The 11,810-nt window shown below is 35.1% G+C and overlaps 1 protein-coding gene across 1 annotated transcript; it reads right to left on the reverse strand.

The window, feature by feature from the left end:
- Positions 1-1,427: 1,427 nt before the first annotated feature.
- On the reverse strand, positions 1,428-10,866 carry LOC115619298 (tRNA-dihydrouridine(20) synthase [NAD(P)+]-like; the record flags this gene model as incomplete). Its single annotated transcript, XM_030511337.1, is given in 11 exon segments — positions 1,428-1,541; positions 1,544-1,727; positions 2,949-3,022; positions 3,649-3,736; positions 5,080-5,100; positions 5,102-5,221; positions 7,960-8,081; positions 9,044-9,212; positions 10,043-10,102; positions 10,524-10,605; positions 10,806-10,866. Coding segments are annotated over 11 exon segments (1,041 nt in total), but the record flags the coding sequence as incomplete, so codon positions are not given.
- Between the last annotated feature and the right edge of the window lie 944 nt (positions 10,867-11,810).

Here is an 11,810-nt window from a genome sequence, read left to right on the forward strand (position 1 = left end):
ATACCCAGGTAGCACTCACAATAGGAAAATGGCCACTTCTGAAATTTCTGATTAATACTGCAAATTCTTTTGCTGCTTCGGAGTAAAATTCTAGCACTAAACTTACACCAAATGTAATTATCTTCAACTGCATTTACTACAACAAAATGAACAAGAAAAACTTTCTTCTTAGACCATATAGATTTACTATAAATTACTCTGATCTATACAGCAGACATTTTAAAGATGAAAACACATCTATTTAATTTCATAAGTCTGAATATTATCTGGTGAGATACTGTTCTTCCACTGTAAAAAAATGGTTTAACACTGGTTTAATACTTTAGAGATCATGGCATGATATCCCTGTCATTTTGTTTTCAGATGAGAACTGATAATCTGAAGATCCCTCACTCTCCTGAGAGAAACTACAACACCATTTCAATAAACCATTAATAACTGAAGTCCCTGAATTGTCTTAATCCATTAAGACATTCTTTTGGGTATTCAAAACTCTTATCTCAATCAGACAAGCTCAGCTAGAGTGCCATGAAATCAGACTGGGTCTGTATCCTCCCTTGGCATACAGCACATACTTATAGTTTACTTTAACAGGAAGTTATGATGATGGCAAATTAAGAAGAGAACATGTACCTTTGATGAAGAACACCAGTATAGCCAACAGCTAAATATTGAGGCAAACTAGGTCACATTTCAAGAACAAACACATAAGGCCATATTTTGATACCCATTATTGCAAGTAACTTACATGTAGACATTTACTAGAATTTCCAAGTTCACAAGAACAAAACAAGTGCCTTCATTCAACAAATTCATGGCTACCAGCCTTGGCTCCAATTCCTTACTGGAAAGGCACAATTGCAATACCTAAGACCAGGAAAAAATGGTTATTTCTATTGTCATATTAATTATTGGAGAGTAAAATGTAGTAGAAATTATGAAAGAAGGTTATTTGCATGCTTAGTGTTATAATCTCTCTAAGTCCTCTCTGCAAAATCTTTTTCTTGATATATGATGGATGTATATAAAGTTTGCAAGACGTGCATAAAACTCATTTGACAACATGGCTGCTAATATTTTCCTATGTTAATTTTTCTGATAACTACATAGTTCCACAATGAATCCATCTACTTATGGATGATGTACTCATACATATCTTACCAGGACACCACAGATGACTTGAAAATAAAAACCAATTAATAAAATGAAAGACAAAATAGCTTTGAAAATATCTGGTATTTCTTAAAAATTTATTATTTAGGATAATATTCTCAATGATGTTCTTTCTTTAAAATCAAGTTGCTAATTTATCGTGTCTGAAAGGCACCATGGAGACTGTGAGTGGTGAGCAGTAAACATTGGCATTTTTCACAACTGGGGAATTTACCTGTCTCTGAGAGAATCCAAATGAAATGTGAACAGCAAGATATACAAACAGGAGCTAATTTGTAGCTGCCCAGGTGTGAAACCTAATTTTCATGCTATTGTGGCATCTTAGGCACATTCCTGTCAGAAGTTTCTTCAGTAAAATTAGCTTTTTTTTTTTTTTATGGGAAGGCTCAGCAAGATCTTCTCCATGGTCTCTGTTATTCAAGTGCTCCTGGTCTTCCCTCTTGCATTTGTTAATCAGGTGATTTTCTCCCTCTCTCAGCTTTCCCTCTGGGACACCCAATGTTCTCAGGCAGACAATAGCTTCAGCCTGTTCTGCTAGTTTCTTTGACTTGTCCCTGAAGCGCAAAGCAGACAGAGCACAGGTAAAGGAAGAAACTGAAGTCTCTACATTGCCAAGACATTTCCTGTCTCTTATGCAACATTGTGAAATAAACAGCATCTGTAGTCATGTCACAGCAGAACAAAAAAAATGGTTATTTACAAAAATGATTTGAGTCTTGCTAGGTGTCAATGTTGATGCACCACTCCTGATGTAATACTCCTAGAAAATCTGTTTCTATCAGGTCTTGTGTCTCAAACTCTTCTCATTTCAAAGGTATGAAGTCAATGTGTGTTTGGCCCAAGTGGTTGCAATCTTCAGAAAGTTAACTTTTACAGCTATGATCACTATACAAATAACTGAGCTTTGAAGGATCACTTTTCTTGTAATACACTCAGGCCCAGATACCAGCCTGGTAGGTCTACAAGTTCACTGATGCTGACACAAGCAGGAACTGCCCCATAATAATAAAAATTGTAATTTCTGAGAAGGACTGCAGATTACACATTTGTGAAATTCAGTATTTGAAAACATTTTCTTCTCAAAGTTTCATATCCGCTGAGCTTAACTTCCTAAAGTCTCTGAACTGGAATGCTGCAAGCACCAGTAACTGTTGTGTGCATTTGTCCTCTTTAAAATGTTCAATGCTGAGCTCTAGCTTTGCAGTTAAATCAAGATCAACTTCGGTGGCAAATGCCTGAAGTCAACTCCAGTGTTAATAGATGACTGCATAAAATACTGTCATGGAACTTCAGAGCAGCCCTGAATGTAAATGTTGATTAACTGTGATCTCTGAGAGCCACTAAACTGCCCTCCACTTCACTGTATATAGACACTTAATCCTGACTTGTAATTGAGACTGGAACTGCTGTAGTGGCTGAAGACATTACCTCCTCCAGCATTCCCTTCTGCCTCCCTTGGTTAGTTTCTGACCTCTTCATAGACACAGGGTCACCTATTTGCTCCCCTTCCAATACAATTTGTGACTAATGTACTAAGTGAATTAAAATCTGTAATGGTTTACTTGATTATGCTAAAGCTTGCTTCCTCATCACAGCCAATTCTCAGAAATTTTTAATCCTTCCTCTCTCCCAGAGGTAGCTTTAGAAGGTAGCTTTTAGAAGACCTCTATCAAAGTCAACTGGAATAAACTTGAGTACCCTTTCATTGCAAGTTTTAAGCAACATTTCAGAAACAATTACAATACAGCTGAAAAAAAACATTAAGGATCACTTACCAGAGTGTTGATCTGTATTTTTGCTCAGCTACTGTCACTACTGAAGAGAATAATCTATCCAGTGGTCTTTGAATCTGGAGGGGAAAAATAAAAAAAAAAAATTAAAAGGGAGGGGGTTATCAGAAAATAGTCATGTCATTTACAGAACAAACAACATTATCGATGTTATTCTTGTCTTTACACCACAATTAACACCTTTAAAATTACTGTAAATCACACCACAAGTTTAACCTTGCATATTTAAGATTAAAAAAAATAAGAAATTGTCCAAACTGCAAATAATTTTGCTTTACAAAAAAAACCCCAAATAATATCTCATCTAACCAAGCAGTTGCTCCTGTCCTATATAGTTCCTACCTCTAACAGCTTGCAACAACAGAGAAAAATATTCTGAATCTGAATGCTTTACTTCACAGAAGAAGTAAAAGTCAGTTAGTCATGGACTCTCATGTAATGACTTGTAGTTACAGCAACTTCTTTCACACATGAATTAAAACCAGATTGAAGGTCTGACTTTTTTTTTTCCTAATAAAATAAGCTGCTATTTCCATACATATGTGTATTACCATTTCTGAAGCTGCTTACTCAAGAGCTATGACAGAATGGGAAGCAGAATTTCTCACTACCTTGAGTTCTAAAATACTTAATTTCATAGACAAGGCAGAGGAAAAGGTTTGAAAGGGTTTCTTCATTGACTCACAGTTTCATAAACAGGCTGAGGATGCTTTTCTTTCCTACGCCATTCCAGAAGATACATTTTTGGAGTAATCTGTAGTGGATATTCTTGCCTAGACAGAAAAATTTGTGATTGACAACTGTGTACAGAGTTCTTTTTAAAAACAAATAGTGCTGCTTATTATATTACTTCTACCAGTTATTTTTGTGGTTTAATTTTACATCTTAAACTATGATAAAAATGCCACTTCCTTATTAGATAAATCTATTAAAATAAGTAATATCTGTGACATAACATCTAAAAAAAAACCCAAACCACTAAACTTTTCTATTAATTCCTCCCAAATATTCACATTCCATAGTAACACAACTAGAGAAAAGATACTTACCAGAAAGGAGATTCTAACTAAATCTATGACACATAATAGAGATACAGTTTGACGCTGCTTATTATAAGGAGCAATATAAGATTAAACACTAGAAGAAAGAAGCTGCTTCTCTTAGGAGACAGTAGAGTTATCAAATAAAATAAGGCAGGAAAGGTAAGCATTGATTCAGTTACTGACATGGAATTACAGCCCCTTGTACTTGGCAGAAAAAAGAAATATTGTAAACCCACTGTATTCAGTCCTCAGGGATTCAGGTAATATAGCCTGTAAATATTAAAGCATTATGACTGGATTTGAGGAGCATTTTATATCACACTCTTATTGAGCTGTTAAGCCCAGCCAGTAACTCAGAACCACGCGTCTGCTCCCGGAGGGATGGGGAGGAGAATCAAAAGAATGCAACTCCCATGGGTTGAGATAAGAACAGTCCAGTAACTAAGGCATAATACAAAACCACTATTGCTACCACCAATAATAATAATGATAAGGGAAATAACAAGGGGAGAGGATACAATTGCTCACCACCTGCCAACTGATACCCAGCCCAACCCCAGCAGCGATCTGGGCCTTCCGGATAACTTCCCCCAGTTTCTATACTGGGCATGACATGCTGCGGTATGGAATACCCCTTTGGCCAGTTTGGTCAGGTGTCCTGTCTCTGCTTCCTCCCGGCTTCCCCTCCTCCCTGGCAGAGCATGAGACTGAGAAAGTCCTTGATCGGAGTAAACATTACTTAGCAACAACTAAAAACATCGGTGTTATCATCAGCACTGTTCCCAGACTAAAGTCGAAAACACAGCACTGCACCAGCTACTAAGAAGAAGAAAAATGACTGCTACAGCTGAACCCAGGACAGCCTGGAACTAAAGAACGTGTTACAACATCCAAATAGCACAGGAAGAGTGGTGATGCTAGTGGTTATGTAATGATGTGCACAAATTGCTTCATAAAAATTCACTGAGTAAACTCTGGTATGCAAACTCTTATTTTCAAAAATCTGTAATGCACTGAAATTCAGTTTTTCTTTACACATGCAAGATAGTGAAAAACTTAATTTGCATGCTTACTTGTCAAATCTAACAGCCATTTATTACATCTGGATCTTCCACTTGGTTATCTTCATCTTGGGTCTCATTTTCTGAGGATGTTTTCTTTGCTTCAAAAATAGCTGTTGTTTCTTTGTAGAAGTCAGCCCTTTCAAAGGCTTCACTATTCAAACAAAATTCCTTTGTATTAGAGATCAGCTTGAAAATTTTTGTATCACATTAGAATAAAGTATAGAAATCAATTGTGTTTAAATAGAGTACATAATACAATCACATGAAAGCGTGGCTATATTTGGCACAGTGACATCATATTGTTTCCTCCTTCAATTCCTATCAGATGCTGTTGAGCCACAAGTAGAAAAAGAATGTTCTCATTTCCAGCACTGTATATTCAATTTGTAGCCTGAAAGTCCAGGCAGAATCAATCAGAAATAGAGGTCCTGCACTGTTCAGGTTATTAGCTCAATTAGTAACTTGCAGGTGGATTAATCAGCAAAGAGCATCTCAGTGATGCATCTCTTGGTGCATCAGCTCCAGAAGGGCAATACGAGCTAAAAGTAGGAAATAATAGATTCTTCTTCCAATTTTAGTATTTAAAAATACTATAAGCAATAAACACTGTAACATCCAAACACCTCGAAATCTCAGATTTTCTGACTTCAGAGTATTATTCACAAGCCCAAATACAAGGGAAGCAGCAACTAGTATTTGGGTCAAAGGCAAGAGCCTCAAATCCTTTTAAATTTCAGATCCATGGCAGGCCGCATCTACTTTGAAAAACAGACTATTCATTTTCAGCAGGTGATAACAACAATAAAACCTGCAGCATAATAAAACTTTTACTTTCCAAGTGTTATGAGAATGCTCATTGGTATAAGGCTTCTCAGTGACAAAATGAATTCTGGGCACAAAGCCATCTCCAATGTTCCAAAGTGGAAAAGCAACGAAGCTGAAGAATGCTAACTGATGCTTGTAAGAGAAGACAACTTATGTACTGTTATGTAATTTTTTTTTTTTTTTTGTCCAAAATGCAGCAGCCTGTTTGCTTGCATTCAGTACTGAGGTTAAAATCACAAATGGCTGTAACATCCCATCACCACTAGGAGACAGCAGTATGAAGTAACATTTTTGTCTGAAGATGTATAGGTGCATTTTAAGTAATTCAGTGTTCTTGAGTTATCTGAACATTAAATGGTGGTTAAAAGACCGAGTTTGCTGATAGAAAACAGTTTTGTAAGCTTTCAAGTGGCACTCTCTCTGTCCCTCTCTCATGCACACACACCACTTTTAAGTCAATTTGGAAATTGCATTACATATACTAAAACTGATTATGTTCAATTTTGGAAGCCCCTAAAGAATTGTTAGACATAGCACATCATAAACCCAAAAGTTTCACACTAGACCTCTATCCAGTGTTTATGTGTATAAACTGTGACTCTGCTCTTGACTCTTACTTTACAATTTCTTTACATGCTATGCATTACTATTCATTCAGTAGAGACCACCACCACCCTTTTGGATAAGATTTATTTGAAGCTGTAAAAGATTGTTTCAGTTTCAATCCACAATATACCTATTCTAACCAAACTGGAAAACTATAAGCAAAATATAAGGTACTATACTAAAAATTTTTCAATTATTTACATTGTAAAAGAGAAAAGCAACTTGTGAAGTTTAAATGTTGCTCATGGATTCCACAGCTCCTTTATGAATAATGAAGGATAGCTCTTATATGTAAAATACAAATTCCCTTCATTGTATTATAATGTAATAATCACAGGCAGCAGAGAGCCAAAACTGGTAAGTCACAATAAACTGGCAAAAGGGTTGCAGGCATTTCCATTCATTTTGAACATGGACAGAATGCCGATTAGGGTTTGCTAAAAAACAGTAACTCAATTTGCAAAATATTTCAAGCTTTCAACATTTTATCCATTTTCATACACACAAAACAGTCTGAAACTGTTTATATATATATAAAAAAAGACACTCTTCCCCTCCATTCCGTCAGAAAAATAATTATAGCACACAACATGGATACAACACTTGCAAGCTCAGACTTTATTTTGTTCAGTTTGGAATGGGTCCAAACCTGAGTGCCCCTACATTCTGTGTGAATTCTTTAATCACATGTTTATTTTATGGTTTCTCTCAAACTTTTCCTTCTTCCTTTTCTGTCTCTCCCTCTGAAAAATTTCATCCAGACTGTTTCTTATGTCCAGAATGAAGAGATTCACTAAAGCTACTATATTTCCTCCAAAAGGTTGTCATTATTCATTAGGATATTCCAGGTATGAAAAGCAGCACAAAAGAAATACATCTAAGTGTCATATAGGTGAACTTTACACATTGTTTTGAGTTTATCATCTCTAAATGTTCATTTAAGAAAAAAACCCCAAACCAAACCAACACCCCCCCCCCGCCCCCCCCCCCCAAAAAAAACCCCAAAAAACCACCTTGCCATATATATTCCAGTAACATTAAAAACCTGACATGGAAAAGGGAAAGTTAAAACAAATAAATGTCCCTGGAAGAAGACAAGTTCCACACTATTAAGCTCCAGACTAACACTAGAGAATGCTGAAGCTTTTCTTAATTAGTTAATGCAAATATTGGAGAAACACCTATCACTCAGTGAAGCACCACTCAAATTAGTATGTTGAATATATAAACAGTTTGAGGGTTAAAGCTTTAAAACTTGAGCATGGAGAAAACCTGAAAAATTTTATTGTATTATTGCATATCTCACTAACTGGATTTTTTTTTTTTGTTTGTTTGGTTTATTTTGTGGGGTTTTTTTGCAACTTCTTCTGAAAGTATGAAATGCCAGGCAGTGCTACAGACAGAAGTGGTTTGCAAATTTGACAGAATACAATTCCTGTTTCTGAAGTACGTGTTTACCAGATCTCCTGTGTGGACTGCGCAGCATGCAGCTTCTTACCCTGAGCAGTTTCCAACTGTTCTCTTAACATCTGACACAAACAGTACTTTGTGTTGGTATAGTGATTATCATACCTCACTGCCTGAAGGAGAGAGACAAAGTATATAAAAACATACCAAACAAATTTGTCTTATATAATGCTCATGTCTCTTGATAACTTTCAAAATCCTTTTTGAAAGGCAAACCACAATGCCGTTTTCCTCAGTAACATATTCAAGACTACTCATGAATGTGAGTATAATCTGATTATTCTGGCATGCTTTCATGAACAGAAATTCAACTTATTCATATACTTCAGGAGTTGACCAGTTTACATACTGACTAGCAATGCAGTGATATTTTAGTAACTAACTAACTAGTTAATGGCAGTTCAAATTTTCAAAACCCCCAAAATTTTGAATTGACGGCATGATCAAAGCCACAGATTTCTGATTAATTTCCTATTATGTCACTAAAATTGTGTATTCTGAATAATAGATAAAACTTTATGTAACAGATGACTCAGCAAATGGAGCTATACTACTACAATACAGCATTACTTTATTGGCAAATCATTCCCTTTGCTTCCCTGCTGTTAAAAATTCTTGACAGTATTTGTGAAAAGCAATTTCTAAAAATTAATCTATCAGCAACCAAGTATTTAATATTCCTTCACTTTTCTGTTCAATATTATTTGCACAACTGTAACATCAAGAGAGTTTTCCTAGATGTCATTAGCTTTTCAAATTCCTAGACATTTTTAGATAGCCTTGTAAGCCTCAGAAATGTTCCTAAGATACTAGGGCTAAAAAGCATGGTACATAAGAAAAGAATGATCAGGAAAAACTGTTTAATGAATACAGATTTCTTAACATTTTTTTCTGAACAAAATACAACAGAGGAAACAGTGGTTGATTTGCAAGACTCATGTCATATGCAGTATGTTAAAATATCCCCAGAGCCTAAGGCTTTGGAATTAAGAAGAGTTAAGATACCGTAGTAAGAGTTGGATTAACAAGTCTAACCAATGTTAAGTACAAGTAAGATCTTCCAAAAAAACCATACATATTTGATGTAATCTTGCATGATATCCTTCAAGGGGACAAGAGCCTCTTTTCTGAAGATAGATGGGTTCCACATGGCAGCACAAGCTATCATTACTGATGAGGCAGCTGTTGCTTTCTGGAAGGTCTCAATGTCTGTATATTCATTGATGAAGTCATGAGATCCTCCACTAAAAATTAAGATCATTGTTATAATCATGAAAGTTTTATTTGCTATTACGTCTATCTTAACACAGCCTTGTATTTTCCATGTGATATTACATTATTAATGGTGGCAGAGTCTATTTAGGATATTATCTCAAATCTAAGAGAACAAATGGGTCTGAGAGCTTTATCAGCAATAGCTCATTAAAACGCTGATTTTACATAGTATTTTTCATTATCTGCACGCTTCTCAAAAACAGAAGACTTTATGAAGAAAGAATATAGTTTGTGTTTTATACAAACTGTGTACTTTCACACAGTTTTAATAGATAAGGCTCACAAACAATTACTTCCACGTTGTTTGAAAAATGATACCTTGCAAATGCCAGTTCTGTTACCTTCAACTGCATATTAATTGTGTTGGATACTGAAAACAAGTATGGGCAGCATCATTCCATTTTGACTCTGGCACTAATATATGGAGAGTAACTACAAGTAGTACTTCTGGATCAATCACAGAGCACTTGAAAGTTAAAAGAAGGTTGCACTGCTTCTATTGTACTGCCTCTGCTTTCGAGTCAGCAAGTCAGTGTCAGTAAGCAAAAAACATTTAAAACACCTTTTCTTTCTTTTAAAGTTTACCTTCACAACATCTTTTAAATGTTAAATAAAAGTTAGACTTTAGAACAATAAAGTAAGAGTAGGATCCTTAGCCCTTCAAAAGCAGAAACACTGTCAAATTCAAAATAAAAACTAGAGAACAATAAATTACTTTAAAACCTACATGAAGGATCTTTTCCTGCACTTAAGTTAAATACAGGCATTTGGCAGTAACAAGCTCATTAGTCCAACTTACTTTGATATTACTGGAATGGAGAATGCTTCAGAAGGGTGCTGAGGTCTCTCCTCCTCCTTCCTTTCAAAAAAAAAAAAGAACCCCCCAAAAAACCCAAAAAAACCCCACACCCCCCAAAAACAAAAGCACAACAATTTGTAGGCATCTGTATCTGAATCACAGCAGAAATGACTCAAAGATTATTGGGACATACTTATTTCCACTTATTTATTTTAGATATTTGATGTAATTTTCCTTAAAAAAAAAATTTTCATATCAAATAAATTTTAAAACACTGTTACTGTAATTCCATATCTAGATACACAACATTTTTGAGATAGAGGATGAAAAATAATTTTAGTTTGATTTGGTTGAAATCAGAACCACATATTACATGTAGGGTATACTCTAGTCAGATCTTACTGTGCTACATTCATCATCAAATTAAAAAAAGAAAAAAAAATTTAAAAAATTATCTGCCTCTTGCCTAAAATTGATTTACCTTCCATGGACTGCAATGGCTGCAACACCAGTTTCTTCTATTCTCCTTACCAGATTCACAGCATCCTCAACCTGAGGGATAAGAGAGAATGACATGATTTTAGTTCAAAGAAAAAGGAATAACTATCATGCAACCACTGTAAAAAACAAATACTGGAAATCTTTTACCAGAGGGCTATGATTCCTGTATTTCAGCAGCTCCCAAAATGCATAATCATTTAACATATAATTCAAGCAAAGAACTACATATCATGGCAAAAATAAGAATCCATTTCCAATACTTCCTTGAAACTACAGATGACAAATTTTCTCGAACCAGGTAACACAGTATTTGTAGTAGGAGAATATTTTCCAACAGGTTTTTAATTTTAGACTGACATTTGAAAAGGACAGTAAACACTTGATTAGCAAGTCCTCTCTAATGACTACTCTGTAAATTGTAATTAAAATGCATTTTAATAGGATCACTTCTGAAACCAATGTAACATACAATCACACATCTATAAATATTCCTCTCGTGTCTTAAAGTTAAGTAGTATCTAAAAAATTCCAATGATATTTGTACATGAGCAGTGAATCAAAAGATACAGGGGAAAAAGTATATCTTCAAAGTATATCTTCACAGAGTATATCTTCACAAAGTATATATTCACAAAGTATATCTTCACAGTATATCTTCAAAGAGGCAAGATGCTGTTAAAAGGCAGAAAGAAATTTGGCACACTGCTGGATTAGCCTATCTTATGCAGCTTTGTGGAAAGTGAGAATGAAAAAGAGATAAGGCAAATTTTCTTTTCAAAAGCTGGAGAACGATCTGTGGCTCATCACAAAACCAGCACATTAGACTTTGAGAAACGTAACATCTACCAGCTGGCATGGACAGAGAGACAGAAGCTCACCTGCTGTTCTGATGGATGATATGTTATGTAAAAGCAGCTTGAAACAAGAAGGGAGAGGCTCTAGGATAGTTGTAGAAAGTAAAAAGGAGATGTGCCAGTTCTCTCATTTAGTATTTCAGAACCAAAATTATTTTAAGAGTTAGTGATTTTTTTCACACAGGCTTAATTTCTTCATTTAATCATTTTAAGTGCACATGTAAATGACTTTTGAACAATAGCTAGCTCAGAGTTCATCCATCTACAGAAATATCTATTCAGGTCATATGAAATTATGGTATCTAGGCAGGTAATTAAATAAACAATTGCAAAATGGCCAGTCATTAAAAGAGAAGGCACAACATCTCCTGGAGGTTTAAAAATATAGGGAATTCAACTGGGGAAAAAAACAT

Source organism: Strigops habroptila, chromosome W (genome assembly GCF_004027225.2).
Source record: "Strigops habroptila isolate Jane chromosome W, bStrHab1.2.pri, whole genome shotgun sequence".
Lineage (NCBI taxonomy): Eukaryota > Metazoa > Chordata > Aves > Psittaciformes > Psittacidae > Strigops > Strigops habroptila.